At 38.5% G+C, this 26,314-nt stretch overlaps 1 protein-coding gene across 1 annotated transcript in view; it reads left to right on the top strand.

The window, feature by feature from the left end:
* COMMD1 (copper metabolism domain containing 1) overlaps positions 1-25,943 on the top strand; it is a 193,337-nt gene extending 167,394 nt beyond the window's left edge. Inside the window, 1 exon segment of the mRNA XM_027620441.1 lies at positions 25,705-25,943. Within this exon segment, the coding sequence (XP_027476242.1) occupies positions 25,705-25,812 (108 nt within the window). The 3' untranslated portion in view covers positions 25,813-25,943.
* Positions 25,944-26,314: the final 371 nt, after the last annotated feature.

The following is a 26,314-nucleotide window of genomic DNA, read 5'->3' as shown; positions in this document are numbered from 1 at the left end:
CAAGGTCCTTGATGGTCTGTGTTTTAACAGCTAAGAGAAGTAACTTCATATTTACTTTCTACCTTGTAATTAATAATAATCAGTGAGAATAACTCATAAAGTAAGGGTATTTAATCATGGGTTAGGATGCCAGGAAATGAAATACCCTTAAATTTTGTTATTATTTGTTGGCTCAGAGGAGGGAGTAATCACTAAGAAGAGCTGTCTGAGCCCTGATACCACTTTTTAGGATCCATTTCCTCCACAGGGTGAGCGCTTTGGAATAATAGAATGGGAGCAAAGATTTCAAAACAGCTAATAGATAGGAGAAGGAATTCATATTGGTCTCAAATGTAGTTATTCCTGTCTCTTTTCTCATCTGAGTCTTCCTATAAACATTTTGATTAGGCAGTAATAGTTGGTAATTGTCCAATGTTTTAAGTATTTTCAAGTTCTGGGGCGCCTGGGTGGCTCAGTCGTTAAGTGTCTGCCTTCGGCTCAGGTCATGATCCTGGGGTCCTGGGATCAAGGCCTGCGTTGGGCTCCCTGCTCAGCGAGAAGCCTGCTTCTCCCTCTCCACCACTTGTGTTCCCTCTCTCGCTGTGTCTCTGTCAAATAAATAAGTAAAATCTTTAAAAATAAATAAATATTTTGAAGTTCTTTTTTTATAGTGTCTCATTTAAATTCTAAAAAGCCCTACAAGGTGGGATAGAATAGATGAAGAAAGTCAGACTCTAGGAGTTTAAGTGAATTACCCAAGTTCATGTGAATATTATTTGATAGAATTGGAGGTAGATCCCACATCTTCAGATTTCTTCCTTGTGTTTGTAATTTTATACTGTCTTGGTCTTCATTATCTTCCTAAGAAAAATCTCATCCTGCTTTTGTATGTGCTACCAAATGACAGAGGCAATGACGCTAAGCCCATAGCAAGGAGATAATAATGTAAGAATTGAATTTTGAAACTGGGTCAACCTCTATCTGTAATTTATTCAGTCTTCTTTAACTCTTTGAATAAACTACATGCAAGGTGACTAAAGTTTCTTCATTATGCCAAAAGTTCTGTTTTACATCATTACTGCAGATCAGAAATACTGATCTTTATGACCTACTGAAATTGACTTTTAAATTGTTTTAATATTGTCTTTTTTGTGTTTAGAATGTGAGCTTCTTAAGGGTAAAAACTCTTTGCTTGTTTGCCACTGAACCCTCAGTATTTAGAATTATATATCTGGCCAGTATAATACACTCAATTAAGTATTTGATACCTAATTTGCTGGTTTAGTGTTTTATGATCCTCCATTGAGGACCTGCTGTCCCAAATCAAATGTTGGTTGCTTTCTGACATTCACTTTCTCTGTTAGGTCCAATAGGGGTGGTCAGTCCTGTGACGGAGTGTGAACATTGACCTAGAGCTGCTTGGAGTTGAAGCAATTATGTTTATGTGGTAAAAGTCTCTGAGTCAGGTGGCAAATAGGTTTAATCTTTGTATACCTTTTTCTCTCAGTGCCGCTTGTACTTTAGCCCTTTGTAGTCATCAATACTTTCAAGTCCCTTTAGTTCAGAGGTGTCATGTGTCGAGGTCAGTCTATACCATGAAGTGGGAGAAGTTGGGAAGTGTTGCTTTTTAGATTGTAGTCAGAGTTTAAGATTCTAGACTTCCTAAGACGTTTCTGTGGTGAGAGTTCTGTGTTAATGTAGTTGAGGGAAATACACAGACATGTTTGAACCAGTGCATCTGCAAGTCTGCTATACCCAAGAACAGAAAGCACACAAAAGTCCAGATTCTAAAAGGTTAAGAAGGGCTTACTGTTTAGCCCCAAGACTTTGCCAGTTTCTTCATGGTTGAACCTGGCCTTTTCTGATTCCTAGTATTTGAATCCATTGGGTGGTCTTGTTGAATAAAGACCTCTATTAAGAAGGGAAGAGAGGACAAATAGCATGCCTGATTCTTGCAGGGAGAAAAAGACTTTTGAAAGAGCACAAAGCTCTCAGGATGTTAAGTAATACTGTAAAAACATGCAGGAGTTGATTTACTGTTTGGGGCTTGTCATAGCCTGAAGCAGTTGGTGCTGTTCCCCAATATAAGAACTTTTTTGTTTCTCTAGGACATTGTCAGGCCCCAGGAGTCTTTCACATGATTGCTTGTCACTGTTAAGAGCCAAGTGCCTGTTTTGAAGAAAACAGAGCTGGTAGTTCAAGTGTTTAGCAGAACTCCTTATTATTAAGTGCCAGGTGACAGGATGTGTGTAACAGGATAGAAAGAGAAACTAATATTTGTTGGAAGTCTCTTTCACACTAGACACAGTGGTGGGTGCTTGCATATGTGCTATCTTATTTAGTCTTTATAAATAACAGTCCTATGAGATAGGTATTATTTTTCCATTTTCTAGATTTGGAAACCAAGACTTCAGAAAACTTGAATGACTTTCCCAAGGTCACACAGCTAATAACTGAACTAGATCTAAATCCAAATTATCTCTCAAACCAGTAATTTTTCCCCCATAATACTTCTTTGGGTTCCATGGGTAATAATAGAGCTCACTTCCTGATTTTCCTATACAGGGAGAGGGAAACACTATAAAATGGCAGAATTTACATGCATTTACATATTCCTTTCTAACCCTAACCTTCAAAATGTTTTAAATATAGTGAACTTTTAAACATAATACTGAGATCTCACAAGTGATACAGTGGAGGAGATGAGAGGTGTTTTTCTCCCCCAATTAAAGATGATTGCAAAAGGATATGTGATTTCTTTGAAATTTCCAGTGGAGTCATTATGTCCTAAGGAAAAGAGGCTACTAGTGACTTTCAGGGTATATAGCATCTTCACTGTCATATGTTTAGATTTAAGCTCTAGCTGAGAATTCCTATTTTTAATCTAAGTATTAAGTTTTATTTTTAATCTAAGTATTTCTTGGAGGCTGACTCAAGACTTACGACAGAATTATTAGAAGTTCTTAATGCTCACATTATAGAATTTTTACTTTTCATTAATGAAGGTAAAATAAAGGCTTTGCATTAGAATTTTTCTCTTTTTCAGAGTTTAGATGTAAACTCTTATTCAGCACACTGATGAGAGTATAATTTTCTATTTGCTTTACTGGAGGCCACTTCTCGCAGTTTGAAATGTGGGACATGGGAATTTTCTTGTTTGTTTCACTTTATTTTCTTTACCCTCAGGGATCATTTGACTTTCATTTGAAGTTCTAATTGATGGAAGAGGGAAAAACAGAAAAATGATGGAACACTGAAGTTAATAACAGAAAAACACGAATTAAATTAGATTCTAAATCTCAAAAATGAGTTTGTACTTCTGTACTTAGAAGAATTGGTGCAGTTGTTATAATCCTTTTTTGTTTTGTTTTGTTTTAACCTCTGGCATAGAGTAGTGATTTAGCATAAACAGAATAATTTTATTGGTGCTTTCTAAGAGAGAGTGTGGAGGATGAGATTATCGTACTTAAACAGTAGATTGGGAATTCTGTGCATACCAGCTCCCTTGCCCTCTTGCATGGGCAAGGGATTTATGGAAATGAAGTATGAATGGCATCTTAACTGTGGACTTCCTGATTTTTTCAGTGTTATTGTTGAATATTAAAATAAACTCTCAATTTGACTTTAAGAAAATTACTTGATTTGGGTATTCTCCTCTTCTTTCTTAGGATTGACAGTGGTGGATTGACAGGAAGGACAGAGTTTGCACCTGAGCTCCTTACTCGGTTTTTAGTCAGAGTACTCATTATCAACCCCCTAAACTAGTTCATGTTCTTGGCAGCTCTAGCCTGGAGTCTTCATGTTCAGTGCCTTTGTCATACTCTTCCACACCACTTCAGGGGCCTGTGTCATGGTGGGAGCTCAGCAGGGAGGAACATGCTCTATGTGGTACTTCGGGTAGTCTTCCCCTAGCCGGTGCTTGTGTACTGCTTGGGCTAGTGCAGGTGGCAGCAGGGTATCTGGAGGCAGCCTTTGGGAGCATCCAGACAGCTGAGATGCTGCCGCGAGTTTCAGGCTGGCACTGATGTACCTTGGCCAGACTTGATTGTTAAAGGCAGCGTGTACTTTAGAGTACAGTACTTTTTCTCTTTGGGAAAGTAAATAGAGATGCTGCTTAATCAATTTTATTTCATTGTTGCTGAGTATAAGATAATGTGGTAAAATTGAGAGAGGTGTAAGATAGTTTTACACCCACCCCAAAACTGTGTTAAATTGCTTTAGATGCATTATCTCATTAAATCTTCACAACAATCTTAACAATTAAATCTGTTAAAATCACTGTTTTACAGGGTAAAACTAGCCAGCCACATGGCTAGAAAGTGGTATTTTGATTTACATTTGAATTTAAGTTTGTATGACTTCAAAGGCCCTGTCCACTAATTGTTGGCGGTAGGTTCTTTGTAAATAGATAGGCATTCCCTCACACATAGAATCTCATCATGAGGAAACACCAGACAAACCCAAATTGACATTCTGCAAAATAACTAGCTTGTACTCTTCAAAAATGTCAGGATCAAGAAACATAAGAAAGGCTGATTGAGAAACTATTCCAGATTAAAGGAGACTCAAGATGCATGACATCTAAATGCAGCCAATGTGTGATTGTGAATTTGATTTGGGAACAGGAAAAAAACTTTATAAAGGGCAATATTGGGGCATCTGCTAAAACTTGAATATAGACTGGGTTAGACAGTAGCATTTATCATTATCACATAACCATGGTTATGTAAGAAAATGCCCTTGTCTTCTTTTTTTTAGATTTTATTTTATTTATTTATTTATTTTGGAGAGAGCCAGCACGAGCTGAGGGAGGGGCAGAAACGGAGGGAGAGAGAGAAGCTCAAGCGACTCCACACTGAGCACAAAGCCCCATTCGGGGCTTGATCTCATATCCCTGAGATCATGACCTGAGCCGAAACCAAGAGTCAGACACTCAACTGACTGAGCTACCCAGGTGCCCTGAAAATGCCCTTGTCTTTAGGAAATATGCACTAAAGTTTTAGGAATAAAAGGGCATGACATCCCCTACTTACTCTCAAGTAGTTGTGAGAGAGACAGAGAATCATAAAGTGAATGTGGTGAAATGTAAGCGGTTGAACAAATGGTGAATCTGGGGAAACAGTATAAGAGAGTCATATTTTTGCCAAATTTTTTGTATACTTGAAATGCCTTGTGATACAGGAAACAAAGACAAAAGAAAAAATTAAATTTCCTTACTGCCTGCAGCCCATTGACAAGTCCTTGAAACAGGTAGAGTGACCTTCCTCTGGGAACTCAGCTGCCTTGATGTTGACACTTTTACTAGAGGCAAAAAGCAATCTTAGCTTAACATTATCCCAACCTCCAGGATCCTGTAAGTCTTCTTTAACATATACAAATTACTTTGGAAACTTCCTTTATCTCTACCCCCCAAGATACATGTTAGCAATCATCCTTCAAGCATATGGTCCACTGATACACATCTGAAAGTTCTCATGACTGAGGATTTCTAGACAGTAATAAATGACCTTTTTCCTAACAATAGCTAGCCCCCTCAAGGTCCTAGAAACCTTGCCTCCAAAATTCCTTCGGGACTTATGCTATCCCTAACCCCCTCCCAACTTGAAAGCATATAATCAGTCATCCATCACAACCCCAGTACAGCTCTGTCTGCCTTGTAGGTCCTGTCCCCATGCTTTAATAAAACCACCTTTTTGTACTGAAGACATCTCAAGAATTCTTTCTTGACTGTTTGCTCCAAACCCCAACATTTCTACATCACCTTACATTTTACAAATGTGACTAAAGTGCTTCAGAAACCAGGAATCACAGCCAGCAGTTAGGTACCATATTCTTCTATTCATGCTTCCTCTGTTGGCAAAGAACTTGCCAAACCAAGTTGAGGAAATAAACATGGACTGTTATTTCATAGAGGAAATATATGTCATACTGTCAAAATATTTTTCTTATACTTCCATTGGGGACATACCTCACTTTTCTTCAAAACAGTTATTTGCTTTTAACTAATGTTTTTGTCCCATTTCTTTTGACCTACTTTTGATAGTTCGTATTTCTGGTTCATTTAGACATAATCTTGGATAGAGTGGCAAATGTATTCTTTCTAATGAAAGGATAGACTGTGAAGTAGAGTAAGCATTATTTACTTTTACTAATCATTTAGTTTATTTTTATTTATAACAGTGTATATGCTGCCTACACCATCTTTCTGTTTTAGATGATTATCATCAAGCCTTGATTACGTATGAGTGAACTATGCTATTTTGGACATTATCAAGGGCTGTCTCTCCCTTCACACCACCCAGTGCTATTTGCTCTTGGCTTGGCCAGAGAATAGCTATAGGCCAAATATGAAGGATGTTAAAAGTTTGAATTTGTAATTTAATATACTTACATTTTTTTCAGTACTTTTTCACTCTTTTTTAATGTGAGATATAATTGACATATTTCAGGCATACAACATAAAATGATCATATTTATCTTTTTGCATTCCATAAGTACCTATATATGTTGATGTGATTTTTTTTTCAAGATGAATAACATGGTGTTCTTGGGTTGCAAGGCAGAACTGAGAATTCCTTCTGATTATAGATGGAAAGAACCCAGGTTTAAGCAGGTATTTCGTTTCTACTAACTGTGATTTGGGAGAAGTCTTAAGAAGTTCCACACAGGGGCATCTGAGAGGCTCAGTCGGTTAAGCAACCGACTTGATCTCAACTCAGGTCTTGATCTCAGCTCAGGTCTTGATCTCAGGGTCCTGAGTTCAAGCCCTGCTTTGGGCTCCATGCTGGGCATGGAGCCTACTTAAAAAAAAAAAAAAATGTTCCACATTTTAGTCAATTGACTAAGGTAAACATTGCTTCTACCATTCCTGGTGATGGGGACTAGTAGCTGTATATAAAACTGAATGCCCTTGCCCCACCCCCCCTGCCTCCCCCTCACAGAGAGAGAGGGAATAAAAGGCCATCTTGCCTCAGAATAAGAACTTAGTCTCTTTATAATATGATTCTCTGCCCGAATGCACATATTAATTCAACTCTGCTGCCATCCCATTACACTTAATGAAATGCTAGAAATCTTTCATGGCAGCTAGGATGTACTCATTGTCTATCCAGATGTTTTTACAGGCCACTTTAGATTGATAACCCACTTTGGGTTATCATACTGTCAACACTCAGGTTTCCTTTGAGTCTTTGCTAAAGTTAACTGAATCATAGAATAACTTTCACAGGAGGGTACTTAGTGACTATTAATGGTGGTGTTTATCTTATATACGAATGTGAGCCAAGATTGCAAAATGGTTAAGTGCTCAGACTCTGAAGCCAGACAGACCTGGGTTTAAAACTGGCTCTGCCACTTACTACTTGTGTGGCCTTAATAAACAAGTTGCTCATCTTTCCTTACTTTCCTTATCTGTAAAATGGGATAAAATTATCCTCACCAATGTGAAATGATGCATGTAAAGCACTTAGCATGTAATGTGTGACATTTTGTATACATTCAATAAATGTTAGCCATTGATAGTTACCATAGCTATTATCATTAGTATAATTTCTGTATCCCCCTGAATTTGCTAACATTTTCAGATTTGTTGCCTTTTCCTGCAATTTCTTCTACTCCTGTCTTCCAGAGTAATTTCTTTTCAATTATGGCATTTCACTTTTTAGGCATTTCAACTTTTCCCCAGAGTCCAGAGGTGATCCTCTCAATCTCCTCAAACTTTTCTATTTCCTCTACTGCTTCCAGAGTCAACTGAATAAATGATGACTGAGTAAGAAACCATTTCTTTGCCAGTTAGAACCTGACTACCTGTTCTGTCTTTTGCAAAGGACTGAACTCTGATCTCTAGTTTCTAGAACTCTGGGGCAATTTTAAGAAAATGGGGCCTTTCTTTCTTTTCCTCCACAAATTGGACCAGAAGTATATCAAAGCCCATAAAATCCATTGCATCATCTGAAGAAGTCTTCTTGCTGGATATAGCTGAAAAGATCTGGATCAGATGGAGAAGATCTGTCACTTCCATAGTTCTTCCAAGTACCTTAACTCTGGCTTGGTTTCTTCCTAGTTAATAGGACTGTTCTAAGGATCACATGAGGTCATTCATGCAAAAGGGCTTTCTAAACTGTGAAGCACTGTGTTAGTGTGAGGGATGATTGTTGTATATGAACAAAGGCCCCAGCAACCTAAGTGATATCAGAATCCAACCCTAGGTAATAAAGATGCAATCTCCTCTTTTCCTACCACTTCAGAAGTTTGCACTAAATTATTTGAGCTAAAAAGGCTAGTAACTAATTTCATGCAGTGACTACACATCCTTTCTTCTTCTCTCATCTCCATATTCTCTCACAGAATGGTGTGCCAGATTCTGAGTCAATCTTCAGGCCTGGACTTTGGGTCACAGCATGGTGGGCAAAGTCTTCATAGGATCTGGGAATGAGGATTAGCAAAGATTACTTTTGTACCATTTTCCATTCCCCTTCCTGGCAGCTTTTATCCTGTCAGCCCCCACAGATTAAATGACATTTCAAAATTGAGTTCAGTGAGGATGAAGCCAGATGAGGTTTCTGCCAAACTGGGCTGGCAGACCTGAGTAATCAGCAGATAGCGTGCGTGCATGTGTGTGTGTGTGTGTGTGTGTGTTTTTCTGGAATATTAGAAATTTTTTTCTGTACAGTAAGAACAGCAGGCCTAGAATTATGTGTGAGATCATCATCATTATCATCAACCACAAACACATAATGCTTGATGAACACAACCCTCTAAGCTTTTGTGATTACTATGAACTGAATTGTGTCCCCTGCCAATTCGTATTAAAGTCCCAACCCCCAATGCCTTAGAATGTAACTGTATTTAGAGTTTGTTGGAAACCCAACAATATTAATCACCCTTCCCCACAGCCTTGAACCCCCCCAAAATTTATTCAAAACTTTCTCCCCAAATCAGCATTTTCTGAATTTGAAAGGCCTCCTACCCTTAGTCATTTCATCCTTTGCCCCCTTTACATAGTTTTATTTGCTTTCTCAAGAGAAAAGGGAAGTGCTTACTTTTTAACTATGTCTATTTCTGCTTAATTGTGCTGTCATGAATGACTTAAACCACATCGAGACAGTTGGGACATAGATAGATGGTGCAAGTTAATGATCCCTCTAGTTGGAGAAAATCTGCAGTCCCAGAATGGATTTGATTAGTTTCACTTCTGTCTTCCTCCCCTGCCAAAGAGTTTGTCATTCATTGCTGCACTCTGGTCTTTTTAATGGATGTATTAAGGTATTTCCCCCATCTTAATCTGTAGATTATCAAGAACCCCTTAGAAAGCAAGTGCCATTGCATACTTTGTTTCTGCCTGCCTAATGGTATTACCTAAACAAGCAACTCTGGTTGAGTTTTATTTTGTTTTGTTTTTAATCTTCTTTCTTCCTTTCATGTAAATATATTTAATTTGATTGTCAAAGTTGTTTGCAGATGAGTTTTCTCTGGAATGTATCTCATTAGGAATGATGAGGGGGCCCCAATTTGAACTTCAGACAAATATTAGCAATACTTTCTCATGTGTTAAGAGTTTGGTCAATTTGTTTTCTCTAAGATTTAAGTGAAATTTCTTTCTCCTTCAGTATGATGTGCATTTTCACTTGTTTACCAGTTGTTCCTGTGGTTCTCTGTCCATTGTCACATGGGAACTAGTTCTACTTAGCCAAAAGCCAGTATGATTTCTTGCAAATCAAACGAGAGCACCTAAAAATAGTTTTTCTATCCAAATATTTTTTCACCAAAAGTTTTTCAAAATACAGAAAATCTTAACAGCTAAAAATTAAGTTCTGCTGAAAATAAAAAAGTTATAAAATGAACTGGAGCACAATGTTTTGAAAAAGGTAGAAATCAGCCAATGATCTCGTTGTATTGAGCTTTTAGTGTTTATATAACTCAGCTTCATTTTATTTTCTTTTGTTGTGTGTTTTTAAAACAGTCTTTGCAGGGGCACCTGGGTGGCTCAGTCATTAAGCATCTGCCTTTGGCTCAAGTCATGATCCCAGGGTCCTGGGATCGAGCCCCACATTGGGCTCTCTGCTCAGCAGGAAGCCTGTATCTCCCTCTCCCACTCCTCCTGCTTATGTTCCCTCTCTTGCTGTCTCTCTCTCTGTCAAACAAATAAATAAAATCTTAAAAAAATAAAATAAAATAGTCTTTGCTAAAGTCCTGGTGCTTATGTAAATCAGTGCAAAAACCTGTATCTCTAATTAGTTTCCATTCTACTCTGTTAAATGTACAGTAGTCAGCCTTGAAAGTATCTAAATTCAGAGTCAGATGTGGGTATTATCAAGCAGTGGATTGAATCAAAGAGCTGGGAATTCTGGCCTTCACATAACTGGGGCTAGTCTCCAGGTTTGTTTTTTTCTAGTGGTAAAATGGAGATCAATGGTACTTTTACTGTTCATTATATATACTGACCTGTAATGGGGAGCAGAGTATGTCATGCTGCTTTGAAATCTCTAAAGGAAAAAGAATGGTGATAGTCCTGGTTTAGCAGTACATAATTCAGCCAAGGAAAGAACCACTCATTGCAAGGTCAGACTATTTTCTCCCTTTCAGAAACAAGTCGGGGTTGCCTGGGCCAAAATACATGTTCCTTTTGACCACACATTGGCAGGACAGGCATGTCTAGTTTTCTCCTAAATCATAGCTCTAGATTTTTTTCACCTAAGAACTCTTAAGCCAAAACAATTGCATGGTCCTGTTCTTGACATTTTCTGTCTTTTTAGTAATTCAGATAACTTTGAATGGACAGTGTTCTTGGAATCTCATTGCCTTGTTGGTTCACAGGTCCTGAGCCTGCAGATGAAAATGAAAGCACAGCAGCAGAAGGATATGTATGTGTTTCTGTGTGTGTAAATTCAACTTTGGTTCATTGAGGATTATCTTACTAATGCCCCCTTTATAAAGTTCCCTAGGTTTTCCTGGTGCCTAGCAACCTTGGTGATCAGGTGGTTAGAAAGGCATAGAGAATATGGGTCAGTGATCTGAGTAATTTAAGATACCACACCTATGGATCTGTGTATCTAATATGGGTTACAGGGTAAGGAGAAGGATTTGCCTTTGGTATTTTCCTACTTCTTTTGTGTTTTGTGCCCTACCTATACACCCTCCCCTCCCCTAGTCCCTCTTAATGCTAGGCATCCTGAGTTTAAAGGCAGGCTACTTGGGTTCATTCTTCCTGGAAGAAAATAAATCTTATGATTTAAGTAATAGAAAGGTGTTAATGACTCTTTGTATTACTTCTCCTTGAGAGTATTTATGTTCTGAGGACATTATCAAGGCTGAGAACAGTAGTCCTCGTTACAAAAGGAAGGGAAATATCTGGAAATAAGATCTTTCTGACATGAATAGACATTTTTCAAAGAAGACATACAGATGGCCAACAGACACATGAAAAGATACTCAACATCACTAATCATCAAGAAAATGCAAATCAAAACCACAATGAGCTATCACTTCACACCTATCAGAATGGCTAAAATAAAAAAGACAAGAGGGGGCACCTGGCTGGCTTAGTCAGTAGAGCATGGGACTCTTAATCTCAGGTCATGACTTAGGCCCCATGTTGGGCATGGAGCCTCCTTTGAAAGAAAGAGAGAGAGAGAGAAAGAAAGAAACAAAGAAAGAAAGAAAGCAAGACAAGAAATAAGTGTTGGCAAGGATGTGGAGAAAAAGGAACCCATGTACACTGTTGGTGGGAATGTAAATTGGTGCAACCACTATGGAAAACAGTATCGAGCTTCCTGAAAAAATTAAAAATAATTTAATAAGACCATATGACCCAGTATTTCCACTTCTGGATATTTACCCAAAGAAAGCAAAAACACTAATGCAAAAAGATCTATGCACTCCTATGTTCGTTGCAGCATTATTTGCAATAAACCAAGATTTGGAAGCAACCTAAGTATCTGTAGATAGATGAATGGATAAAGAAGATGACACACACCTGATATATATACATCAAATATTACTCAGCCATAAAAAATGAAATCTTGCCATTTGCCATTTGCAATAATGTGGATCAACCTAGAGAGTATTATGCTAAGTGAATCAAGTCAGATAGAGAAGACAAATACTGTATGATTTCAATTGTATGTGGAATCTGAAAAAACAAAATAAAGCAGAAACAGACTCATAAATATAGAGAACAAACTGGTGTTTTCTGGGGTGTTGGGGATTGGCAAAATAAGTGAAGGGGATTAGGAGGTACAGAATTCCAGCTATAGAATAAGTAAGTCATGGGATATAAAGTACAGCATAGGGAATATACTCAATAATATTATAATAACATTGTATGGTGTTTGATGGTGAGCATTTCATTATGTATATAAATGTCAAATTACAATGTTGTATGCCTGAAACTTAAATAATATTGTATGTCAACCATACTTCAATTTAAAAATAAATAAATAAATTGGGAAAAAAGATCTTTCTGACTTGAATTGCACTATATGGGTATGATTTTCAAAAGTTGTCATATGAAGGTACAATTGAAGTTCCCCCTAATAGCTCTAATTTCCTTGTCTATAAAACTTTTTATGGAGTTGCTATGATTTAGTCAGAATAACCAGTTTAAATTTCACTTCATTTTTTCATCTTGTGGTGGAAATAGTTAAAAGATGGACCAAGGTAGGAGACCTAGATTTCGTCTGGTCTCAGGAATTCAGCTGAATAGGGATCAAACCATTCTGAACACCTACGAACTCAACAGGAGATCGAAGAGGAGAGTAGCAACAACTCTCTGAACAGAGAAGCGACCACTTACTGGAAGACAAAATAACAAGACGAAAAAAATCACCTCAGCAAAAAGAACAAGAGGTAGTACCATCAGCCAGGGACCTACTCAATACGGACATTAGTATGATGTCGGACCTAGAGTTCAGAATCATGACTTTAAAGATACTAGCTGGGCTTGAAAAAAGCGTGGAATTATTAGAGAAACCCTTTCTGGAGAAATAAAAGAACTAAAATCTAACCAAGTCGAAATCAAAAAGGCTATCGATAATCAATCGTGCAATCAAAAATGGGGGCACTAACTGCTAGGATAAATGAGGCGGAAGAGAGAATCAATGACATAGAAGACCAAATGATGGAAAATAAAGAGGCTGAGAAAAAGAGAGATAAACAACTACAGGATCACGAGGGCAAAATTCGAGAGATAAGTGATATGATAAGACTAAACAACATTAGAATAATTGGGATCCCAGAAGAAGAAGAAAGAGAGAGAGGGGCAGAAGGTATTTTGGAGCAAATTATAGCAGAGAACTTCCCTAATGTGAGGAAGGAAACAGGCATCAAAATCCAGGAGGCACAGAGAACCCCTCTCAAAATCAATAAAAATAGGTCAACACCCTGACATCTAATAGTAAAACTTACGAGTCTCAGAGACAAAGAGAAAAATCCTGAAAGCAGCTCGGGAGAAGAGATATGTAACCTACAATGGTAGAAATATTAGATTGGCAACAGACCTATCCACAGAGACCTGGCAGGCCAGAAAGGACTGGCAAGATATCTTCAGAGCACTAAACGAGAAAAATAGGCAGCCAAGAATACTATATCCAGCTAGGCTCTCATTGAAAATAGAAGGAGAGAGAAAAAGCTTCCAGGACCAACAAAAACTAAAGGAATTTGCAAACACGAAACCAGCCCTCCAAGAAATATTGAAAGGGGTCCTCTAAGCAAAGAGAGAGCCTCAAAGCAGCATAGATCAGAAAGGAACACAGACAATGTAGAGTAACAGTCACCTTACAGGCAATACAATGGCACTAAATTCATACCTTTCAATAGTTACCCTGAATGTAAATGGGCTAAATGCCCCAATCAAAAGACACAGGCTATCAGACTGGATTAAAAAACAGGACCCATCAATATGCTGTCTGTAAGAGACTCATTTTAGACCCAAAGACACCCCCAGATTGAAAGTGAGGGGGTGGAAAACCATTTACCATGCTTATGGACACCAAAAGAAAGCTGGGGTGGCAATCCTTATATCAGACAAATTAGATTTTAAAACGAAGACTGTAATAAGAGATGAGGAAGGACACTGTATCCTACTTAAAGGGTCTATCCAACAAGAAGATCTAACAATTGTAAATATCTATGCCCCTAACATGGGAGCAGCCAATGATATGAGGCAATTAATAACAAAAGCGAAGAAACACATTGACAACAATACGATAATAGTGGGGGACTTTAACACCCCCCTTACTGAAATGGACAGATCATCTAAGCAAAAGATCAACAAGGAAATAAAGACTTTAAATGACACACTGGACCAAATGGACTTCACAGACATATTCAGAACATTCCATCCCAAAGCAACGGAATACACATTCTTCTCTCGTGCCCATGGAACATTCTCCAGAATTGATCACATCCTAGGTCACAAATCAGGTCTCAAAAGATTGGGTACCAAAAGATTGGGATTATTCCCTGCATATTTTCAGACCACAATGCTTTGAAACTAGAACTCAATCACAAGAGGAAAGTTGGAAAGAACTCAAATACATGGAGGCTAAAGAGCATCCTACTAAGAATGAATGGGTCAACCAGGAAATTAAAGAAGAATTAAAAAAAATTCATGGAAACCAATGAAAATGAAAACACAATTGTTCAAAATCTTTGGGATACAGCAAAGGCAGTCCTGAGAGGAAAGTATATAGCAATACAAGCCTTTCTCAAGAAACAAGAAAGGTCTCAAATACACAACCTAACCCTACACCTAAAGGAGCTGGAGAAAGAACAGCAAATAAAGCCTAAACCCAGCAGGAGAAGAGAAATAATAAAGATCAGAGCAGAAATCAATGAACTAGAAACCAAAAGAACAGTAGAACAGATCAACGAAACTAGGAGCTGGTTCTTTGAAAGAATTAACAAGATTGATAAACCCCTGGCCAGACTCATCCAAAAGAAAAGAGAAATGACCCAAATCAACAAAATCATGAATGAAAGAGGAGAGATCACAACCAACACCAAAGAAATACAAACAATTATAAGAACATCTTATGAGCAACTCTATGCCAGCAAATTAGATAACCTGGAAGAAATGGGTGCATTCCTAGAGATGTATCAGCTACCAAAATTGAACAGGAAGAAATAGAAAACCTGAACAGACCTATAGCCACTAAGGAAATTGAAGCAGTCATCAAAAATCTCCCAAGAAACAAAAGCCCAGGGCCAGATGGCTTCCCAGGGGAATTCTATCAGACATTTAAAGAAGAATTAATACCTAGTCTCCTGAAACTGTTCCAAAAGATAGAAAGGGAAGGAGAACTTCCAAACTCATTTTATGAGGCCAGCATTACCTTGATCCCAAAACCAGACAAAGACCCCATCAAAAAGGAGAATTACAGACCAATATCCTTGATGAACATGGATGCAAAAATTCTCACCAAAATACTAGCCAATAGGATCCAACAGTACATTAAAAGGATTATTCACCACGACCAAGTGGGATTTATCCCTGGGCTGCAAGGATGGTTCAACATCCACAAATCAATCAACATGATACAACACATTAACAAAAGAAAGAACAAGAATCATATGATCCTCTCAATAGATGCAGAAAAAGCATTTGACAAAGTACAGCATTCTTTCTTGATCAAAACTCTTCAGAGTATAGGGATAGAGGGTACATACCTCAATATCATAAAAGCCATCTATGAAAAACCTACAGCGAATATCACTCTCAAAAGCTCTCAGCTTTCCCCCTAAGGTCAGGAACGCGGCAGGGATGTCCACTATCACCACTGCTATTCAACATAGTATTAGAAGTCCTAGCCACAGCAATCAGACAACAAAAAGAAATCAAAGGCATCCAAATCGGCAAAGAGGAAGTCAAACTCTCACTCTTTGCAGATGATATGATACTGTATGTGGAAAACCCAAAAGATTCCACCCCAAAACTGCTAGAACTCATACAGGAATTCAGTAAAGTAGCAGGATATAAAATCAATGTACAGAAATCAGTGGCATTCCTATACACCAACAACAAGACAGAAGAGAGACAAATCAAGGAGTCGATCCCATTTACAATTGCACCCAAAACCATAAGATACCTAGGAATAAATTTAACCAAAGAGGCGAGGGATCTCTACTCAGAAAACTATAAAATACTCATGAAAGAAATTGAGGAAGACACAAAGAAATGGAAAAATGTTCCATGCTCATGGATTGGGAGAACCAACATTGTGAAGATGTCATTGCTACCTAGAACAATCTACACATTCAATGCAATCCCCATCAAAATACCATCCACTTTTTTCAAAGAAATGGAACAAATAATCCTCAAATTTGTATGGAGCCAGAAGAGACCCCGAATAGCCAGAGCAATGTTGAAAAAGAAAAGCAAAGCTGGCGGCATCACCATTCCGGACTTCCAGCTCTATTACAAAGCTGTCATCATCAAGACAGTATGGTACTGGCACAAAAACAGACACATAGATCAATGGAACAGAATCGAGAGCCCAGAAATGGACCCTCAACTCTATGGTCAACTGATCTTTGACAAAGCAGGAAAGAATGTCCAATGGCAAAAAGACAGTCTCTTCAACAAATGGTGTTGGGAAAATTGGACAGCCACATGCAGAAGAATGAAACTGGACCATTTCCTTACACCACACACAAAAATAGACTCCAAATGGTTGAAGGACCTAAACATGAGACAGGAGTCCATCAAAATCCTAAAGGAGAACACAGGTAGCAACCTCTTCGACCTCAGCCGCAGCAACTTCTTCCTAGAAACATCACCAAAGGCAAGGGAAGCCAGGGCAAAAATGAACTATTGGGATTTCATCAAGATAAAAAGCTTTTGCACAGCAAAAGAAACAGTCCACAAAACCAAAAGACAACCGACAGAATGGGAGAAAATATTTGCAAATGACATATCAGATAAAGGGCTAGTATCCAAAATTTATAAAGAACTTATCAAACTCAACACCCAAAGAACAAATAATCCAATCAAGAAATGGGCAGAAGACATGAACAGACATTTTTCCAAAGAAGACATCCAAATGGCCAACAGGCACATGAAAAAGTGCTCAACATCGCTCGGCATCAGGGAAATCCAAATCAAAACCTCAATGAGATACCACCTCACACCAGTCAGAATGGCTAAAATTAACAAGTCAGGAAACGACAGATGTTGGCAGGGGTGTGGAGAAAGGGGAACCCTCCTACACTGTTGGTGGGAATGCAAGCTGGTGCAGCCACTCTGGAAAACAGTATGGAGGTTCCTCAAACAGTTGAAAATAGAGCTACCATACGATCCAGCAATTGCACTACTGGGTATTTACCACAAAGATACAAATATAGGGATCCAAGGGGTACGTGCACCCCAATGTTTATAGCAGCAATGTCCACAACAGCCAAACTGTGGATAGAGCCAAGATGTCCATCGACAGATGAATGGATAAAGAAGAGGTGGAATATATACACAATGGAATATTATGCAGCCATGAAAAGGAATGAGATCTTGCCATTTGCAATGACGTGGATGGAACTGGAGGGGGTTATGCTGAGTGAAATAAATCAATCAGAGAAAGGAATGTATCATATGACCTCACTGATAAGAGGAATTCTTAATTTCAGGAAACAAACTGAGGGTTGCTGGAGTGGTGGGGGGTGGGAGGGATGGGGTGGCTGGGTGATAGACATTGGGTAGGGTATGTGCTGGTGAGCGCTGTGAATTGTGCAAGACTGTTGAATCACAGATCTGTACTTCTGAAACAAGTAATGCAACATATGTTAAGAAAAAAGAAAAAGAAGAAGATAGCAGGAGGGGAAGAATGAAGGGGAGTAAGTCAGAGGAGGAGACGAACCATGAGAGACGATGGACTCTGAAAAAGAAACTGAGGGTTTTAGAGGGGAGGAGGTAGGGGGATGGGTTAGCCTGGTGATGGGTATTAAAGAGGGCACATTCTGCATGGAGCACTGGGTGTTATGCACAAACAATGAATCAAAACTAATTTTGAACACTACATCAAAAACTAATGATGTAATATATGTTGATTAACATAACAATAAAAAAATTAAAAAAAAAAGATGGACCAAAACAAGGAGGAAGAAGTGAAGCAGCAGAGACCCAGATAACAGGCCTCTGAATGATTAAGATCTTAAATTATTATATATGTATTTATATATTTAAAATTTATTTATTTATTTTAGAGAGAAAGAGCACAGGAGGGAGGGGCCGAGGGATAGTCTGAAGTACTCCGTGTGGAGCCTGACATGGGGCTTGATCTCACGACCCCGAGATTACAACCTGAGCTGAAACCAAGAGTCTGACACTTAACCAACTGCGCCCGCAAGGCGCTCCTGAAATTATTATATTTTAAAATGTTGCCACTTTATATAAAACCTGTGTATAGAAAGTTGAAGTTAGGTGGTGCCTTAGATGTAACTTCAGTCAGTGGTAAATCTGCAACTTCTTATATATTCAGTGTCTCTTTTCTCCCTTGAGTTGCTAGTTAACTAATGAAAAGTTCATGTTTTCTTAATATAGTAAGGATTAGTGGGAGTTGTCAGGTTGTCCTCACAAAAGTCCTTTGAAATGCCTGAATGACAACTCCAGAAAACTCAGTAATTATTGTCCAGTGATGGTTAATGCTTTTGTAATACACTGGTAATAGTCTGTCCTCTTCTAGGAGATTGCGGGAAGATGGATAAGCCCTTCCTCTCGAAGCTGCTCTGGCTCGGAAAGCACCTGCTATGTGCTGAGGCAGTGCTGTGTTTCATTTATTAGAGTGGATTCCTTCAGTTCTTGAAGACCCTGTCTTAGTCCCACATAGCTTTTAGCATATTATGGACACCTATTGAGTTTTGGGATGAATCATTTTAATTTAGTTGCTCCATCATTAAATTGCAGTCTTAGCCTCCCATAGTCTAATTTTCATCTTTTTTCATCCCCAGTAGGATGATTTGCTTTGTAATTTTTTTGTTCATTTTGAAAATTGTGTTAGCAGGCACTTCACACAGTAGCTGTAGAACTCGTCAGCTTTTGTATTTGAAATGAGGATTTCCTCAGCATAAAAATGGCCTGAGTAGGGACCATTGTTTGTAATATAAAAATAACAATTTTTGTTTAAAAAAAAAGATTATAGGGGCGCCTGGGTGGCCCAGTCGGTTAATCGTCTGACTCTTGATTTTGACTCAGGCCATGATTCAGGGTCCTGGGATGGAGCCCTGCGTCAGGCTCTGTGCTCAGCCCAGAGTCTGTTTGTCCCTCTCCCTCTGCTTCTCCCCACCCATGCTTTCTCTCTCTCTCTCAAATAATAAATAAAATCTTTTTAAAATTTTTTAAAATTAAAAATAAAAAATTATAAATTACAAACTTTAAAAGAATTATAAATCACAAGTTTTCTTTTTTGAAGTATTGTTTTAAGCTGCAGCATAAGCTATCTATTACTTTATTCTTTTTTTTTAGATTTTATTTATTCATGATAGAGAGAGAGAGGCAGAGAGAGAAGCAGGCTCCCCAAGGAGCAGGGAGCCCGATGCGGGACTCGATCCCAGGACCCCAGGATCATGACCTGAGTGGAAGGCAGACACTTAACCATCTGAGCCACCCAGGTGCCCAGCTATCCATTACTTTAGATATAGGGTCTCAGATCTGATTGTAGAGATGAGCCCACGTTTCTGAAATCAAGATCCTTGATGCAAATTCTTAATGAAATCTGATCTTCCATGGTGGTTGTTGCTGCTGTTGTTGCTATTGTTGTTGTTCTTCCTTAATATCAAAGTGCTGCTATACAAAATTTCAGTACAATGATAGTAGAAAAAAGTCAGATATTGGTTTTGGGTAATAACCACTTGGAGGGCAGCCTTCCTATCAATTTAGGCATGACGAAAATCCTTGCTCTGCTAATCCTTGGAGTTTGTGTTCGGTGATACGTACTTCGACAGTCTGAAGAGACTCATCTTTATGTTTATACTGAAAACAGTGATTGAGGCCAGGAAGTAAAGTAGGAAATGAAGAAACGATACCCGCACATAGAAAATATTGGAAATAACAGAGGAGACGGAATTGGGGTTTGGGGAATAAATAACCTGACCTCATTCCTCTTGCTAGAACCCAGCTGTAAGAATAAGGGAGTGACACAGTCTTAGAGAACAGCCCCATAGGACATGGAACAAGGCAGAGACAGGTGGAGAATGGATAGGAAAGGACAAGTGGAGAATAGTCACCGTTTTCAGGGAAGTATAAAATTTTAATTTTGGATAAATAGCTCCTTAAGAAGGATGTGGAAGATCCTTTGCTACAAAAAAGGCTCTAGCAAGGTGTCCTAAAAGAATTGGGAGAAGTATCAATATAAGTCTGAAAAAGCCACATGAAGTATGGGTATCTTTATTAATAGTCACAGTTTTCAGGGAACTATAAAATTTTAATTTTGGATAATTATTTCCTTAAGAAGGAACGTGGAAGATCCTTTGCTACAAAAAAAGCTCTAGCAAGGTATCAATATAATTCTGAAAAAGCCACATGAAGTATGGGTTTCTTTATTATAGATATCTATATTTTCAATTATTATATAATTGCTCTTCAAGAAGCCATTGCCAGTTTGACCGTTGCTGCATGTTCTCTTTCTCTGTCAAGTTGTTAAACATGGAAGACACAGAGTGACAGAGCTGCAGGTCAAAGGTTAAAGTTTATGAAAGGACAGCCTAAATAGAGGGAGGCTTCATGGCTAAAATTTAGGCTTAGCCAAGATTCCCTTTGTGTTAATAAATGTAACCAAAAGAAAAATTGGGGAAGTAAGCCATATATTACCCGGTCAGCTGTATGTGGCCTTCTTCAATCAGTCTTGGTTAGGAGATCCTAGGTCACCTTTTCCCATTCTCACCTTCTGTCCCCTAACTTTAGTACTTCTTAAAGAAACCACAACACGGGGCACCTGGGTGGCTCAGTTGGTTAAGCGACTGCCTTAGGCTCAGGTCATGATCCTGGAGTCCCGGGATCAAGTCCTACATCGGGCTCCCTGCTCAGCAGGGAGTCTGCTTCTCCCTCTGACCCTCTTCCCTCTCATGCTCTCTATCTCCCATTCTCTGTCTCTCAAGTAAATAAATAAAATCTTTTTTTTTTTAGTAAATAAATAAAATCTTAAAAAAAAAATAAAAGAAACCACAACATGTAGAACTTGCCAGAGTTGTGTTATAATGCTAAATACAACCAGTCAATTGGGGAATGAAGCTTTGTGGCAATTTTGCATAGAAAATAATAATAATAGAGAAAATTGGATATAGGACTTCTATTTTGTTTTTTTTATTTTTATTATTTTCAAGGTTTTTTTTTTAATTTGTATGTATTTATTTTAAGTAGGCTATACATTCAACACGGGGCTTAAACTCACAAGTCTGAGATTAAGAGTTACATGCTCTACCGACTGTGCCAGCCAGGCACCCCTCTGTTTTATTTTATGATTAATTTATTCTAAATGGTTCCACTTAAGTATTTAATGTCATCATTCTTTTTATTTTTTATTTTAGCATTTTGTGACTGTAATATTGTTTTGCCAAAGAATTTCTTGGTATGCTTATAGGCCTAGATATCAAAATCATTTAAGTAGACGTTATACACAAAGAAGTTTTAGCATGTAGATGGAGAAAACCAAACACTTGGTTAATGGCAGCCTTCAATTATTATATAAACTAATAATTAGTTATAGTCTCTGACCCTGCTAGGCAATAAGTTTAAGCTAAAGCACTAAAGATCTAGGCTCGGAAAGTAAGAGATTCCTGAAGAATATTAGAGTGGTTACCTGGGGAAGGAGTTTCTTAGGAACCTGTGAGATATCTTTCTCCAAAATCATTAAAGGTAGCTTGGGTTTTTCTGTTGGTTTGAGATGGTGGCCTCTTAGATCTCTTAGGATTTTGTAACATTTTAGCTCTTGCACTTTTAATATTTTGCCTTTGCTTTCTTTTCTAATTTGGAATAGTTATTTAAACCCTGAATTTAATACACTGCTGTACTCCCCCCATGATCACAGACTACATATTCTTTTTTTTTTTTAAGATTTTATTTATTTATTTGACAGAGACAGAGATAGTGAGAGCAGGAACACAAGCAGCAGGAGTGGGAGAGGGAGAGCAGGCTTCCTGCTGAGCAGGGAGCCGGATGCGGGGCTTGATCCCAGGACCATGGGATCATGACCTGAGCCAAAGGCAGACACCTAACGACTGAGCCACCCAGGTGCCCCAGACTACATATTCTTAATAATGATGTGCTTGCTTATTCATCTGCTAACCGATTTGATTCCACCACATGCTGTATCTACACTCTATTAAAAAGCAGCAGTTTCGGGGCGCCTGGGTGGCTCAGTCAGTTAAGCGTCTCCCTCTGGCTCAGTTCATGATTCCAGGCTCCTGGGATAAAGCCCCACATCGGGGAGGGGGGGGGTCTCTGCTCAGTGGGGAGCCTGCTTCTTCCCCTCTCTCCCTCTGCCTGCCGCTCACCCTACTGGTGCTCTCTCTCCCTCTCTGCGTCAAATAAATAAATAAAATGTAAAAAAAAAAAAAAAAAAGCAGGTTCTAACTCTTGACTCAGATACTTAAATCCAGGAGTTTAGTCTTGTCATTTCTTGTTATTATAACCAGTTAGGCCCAGACCCAGGTGGATGATTTTGGGGGGAAAAGAATAAAATGTTTCAAGAGTGCCTGGCTGGCTCAGTTGAAAGAGCATGCGACTCTTGATCTTGGGGTCATGAGTTCAAACTCCCTGTTAGGTGTAGAAATTACTTAAAAAAAAAAAAACAAAAAAAACTTAAATCACATGTTTCAAATTGTTCTTATACTTTGTCTCTGGCTTGATAAGCATCATCTGCATTCCTACAGATATCTTGAAGTGCATTAGATGTATTTTCTGTAGTGTACCCCAGCCAAATGCAAAAATCTGAACAAAGCCCCATGTATTAAGCCCCGGTTTAAAGGCTCTTGAATACCTGATAAAATATTTTGATAGCATAACTAGGTAAAGCTAGGCCTTTTAATAGTTCCAAATAAACTGTTTCTTCAAGAATCATAAATGGTTACATGTCTAACACTGTTAATGTGCATTATTTCAAGGGGGGAGAGGTGAAAGTTAGGAGTGGATGGAAAATTTAACTTTGGACTCTTTTTCTAGCCTGCTAGTCTCTCTGGTAGTTGATTTCCCTTAAAAATAAACAGCAAAATAAATAAATAAATAAAAATAAAGCTCCAGGGGCATCCAACTCTTGGTTTCAACTCAGGTCATGAACTTAGGGTCATAAGATTGAGCCCTCCCTATGTCAGGCTCTGTGCTCAGTGCAGGGTCTGCTTAAGACTCTCTCTCTCGCTCCCTCTGCCCCTTTCCTCCCCCCACCCCGTACTCTCTTTCTCTCTCTCTCTCAAATAAAAAAATAAATATTTAAAAATAAATAAACAGCTTCACTGATACTTAGAGGTCTGAGGAAATATAATTTGAGTACTGAAATCTGTAACAAAGTAATAACCCCTAGTCAGAAAAGATTCTGGCTTTTATTAATAAACTCTGCTCAGGTATTCCTATCTCTGTGATCAAAGTCCTTGATAATCTTTTCCATATAAATGGAAAACCAGGTGATTTGTTATTGTTAGGCACTTTCACTGAGGTAAAACATGGGTTACATTATCTCATTATCTTTTGCCAACTTCCTGAATATATATGTTAGACTGGTAATTATTACTTTCTCTAGACAATTGTTTCAAAGGCCAAATGTTCAAAAATGTTTTAAGGGTAATAAAACTGAATGAAGAATAAGAGGCATTCAAATCTGAGACCTGTTCTAAATTTAGCTAACTGAATTATCTAATTTGCCATAAATATGCTCTTCTTTCTTAAAGGAGGTGATCCCTCCTGCAGCTCCTCAACACAAGGAGTATCTTTCTTTTCTTTAAATTGGTTTTTGCTTTCAACTAAGTGAAAACCTGACAGTTTTTCTTTCTTTCTCTCTCTCTTTTTTTTCTTTCTCTTTCTTTCTTTCTTTCTTTTCTTTCTTTCTTTCTTTCTTTCTTTCTTTCTTTCTTTCTTTCTTTCTTTCTTTCTTTCTTTCTTTCTTTCTTTCTTTTCTTTCTTTCTTTCTTTCTTTCTTTCTTTCTTTCTTTCTTTCTTTCTCTCTCTCTCTCTCTCTTTCTCTCTCTTTTTCTCTTCTTTTCTTTTTTAAAGTTGGCAGTTTCTAAGTTCACATTCTGTACCCCTCTCCTATCCAAATACATGTTTGAGGAAAAGGTTCCCTGTAGTTAGGGAAAGCCTTTTCTCTCTTTGGCAAGTTTTCATCTGAGAGGCCCTTCCTTTCCCTCTGCACTTGTTCCTCCTGGGGTATGTTCAGTGCCATCAGTAGACACTCAGCATAGCAACTTAGCAACAGCAAAAATACTTTTCCAAAATCTCCTGAAAGTTCTTCTAGCTAATGAGAGAGTAACTTGGTCCCACTGAAAAGGCTTATTTTTTTTTAATTTTATTTATTTATTTTTGTGACACAGAGAGACACAGCGAGAGAGGGAACACAAGCCAGGGGATGGGAGAGGAAGAAGCAGGCTTCCCATGGAGCAGGGAGCCCGATGTGGGGCTCGAACCCAGGACCCTGGGATCATGACCTGAGCAGAAGGCAGACGAGCCACCCAGGCACCCCTGAAAAGGCTTATTGGTCTTCCTTTTACCTGCCACTCTGATGATAGGGATGGAAATACCATGTATTTAGAGAAGAAAAGGTAGAGAAAAGAGCATTGAATCTGGTGGTGGCTCTGCCGTCAACATTTACCATGCCTGGGGCCTCAATTTCATTATCTAAAAAACAAGGTAGTTGAATTATATGATCTCTGAGAATTCATACTGCTTTAAAATACATGATTATTCTTAAGAATCTTGAATATAATCACTCTTGGATACATATAGTTTGCCCTTGTCACTTGACACAATGTGGACCAAGGATCTGTACACTGTACATGAAATTCCTGTCACCACACTTCAAAGGCCTTTTTCTTTGATATCTACGCAATCTAGGGTTGATTGATCCTAACGCTGTTTGAAGGGAATGTGTTTATAGAAATCTTGGAGAGTTGGCTTGCAGCAAGTGGAAAGGCCTCAGAAGTGTTTAAGGCTATTTCAAGACCTGGTTATCTTTCAATTATCTGGTTGATGTTTCCCAAGCAACTTGGTCACAACTTGTTAAAATTTCTAGTATAACCACTAAATCCCAGGTAGCTCAATTACCAGACTAACATAGACCTAATCCAAATCCTTCTTCCATTATTATGGTGCTATGGAGACAGTATGGACTTTGGAGTCAGCCAGAGCTGCGAGTTCACAGTCTGAGTCTGCCTTTTTCTGATTTTGTAATACAGGTTAACCTCTCTGTGCCTCAGCGTCATCACCTATATAACAGCAATACTTAAGTACTTACCTTAAAAACTATTATGGGATCAAATGTGATGACAGACAAAAAGAGCTTCTCACATGCCTCATCATGAGAACACCTGACATTTGTATACCTCTTTACCATTTATGAAACATCTCATCAAAGTAGTTTTATTTAGGGAACTAAATGTGTGGATTTTCTTTGCTGGCTAATATATCATTTAGGTTTTGAGGCCTGAGTTAGACTTGCTAGGTAGGGGGCCCTGGACCTTTGGAACTGGGTCAGGCCAGGTCCAGAACCTTGGCTTTCTTGAGGGTCTCTCATAAAAACATCCTTTTATGTTTTCCAGGAATCTGAATTTCTGTGTTTGGAATTTGATGAAGTCAAGGTCAATCAACTCCTAAAGAAGCTCTCAGAGGTAGAAGAAAGTATCAGCACACTGATGCAGCCAGCCTAGCTGAAGATGGAGTTGTTGAAGCAAAGGTGTTCATGATCCCTCCCCAGTGATCTGGGGTTTTTTGTTGTTTTGTTGTTTTTTTAAAAAAATCTTTTGCCCCCATTAGTATTAAATCCTCAAATTCAAATCTTGCCTGTCTCTGCTTACTGGGATTTCTCTTTTCCTTTCATTCACTCTTACAGTTGTACTACTTGCAGCATGCAGAGGTGCTCATAAAAGCATTTTATTATTTTTTTCAAGATTTTATTTTTAAGTGATTTCTACATGCAACGTGGGGCTCGAACTCACAACCCTGAGGTCAAGGGTCACATGCTCCACTGACTGAGGTGGAGTGCCCCATCATAAAGGCATTTTAAAAAGAAGGCTTCCAGGACTGTAGAAGGCTTCCAGGACTGTATCCCTAGAGACTTGAATTCTGTAGGACTAGGTGGAGTCAACTTTAGAAACCCTTGCTATGATGGTTTGTTCCTGGAGTAGGATTTTAGGAATTTATACATGATAA

Source organism: Zalophus californianus, chromosome 8 (assembly GCF_009762305.2).
Source record: "Zalophus californianus isolate mZalCal1 chromosome 8, mZalCal1.pri.v2, whole genome shotgun sequence".
In the NCBI taxonomy this organism is placed as follows: domain Eukaryota; kingdom Metazoa; phylum Chordata; class Mammalia; order Carnivora; family Otariidae; genus Zalophus; species Zalophus californianus.
This window is presented reverse-complemented; position numbering and strand designations above follow the sequence as displayed.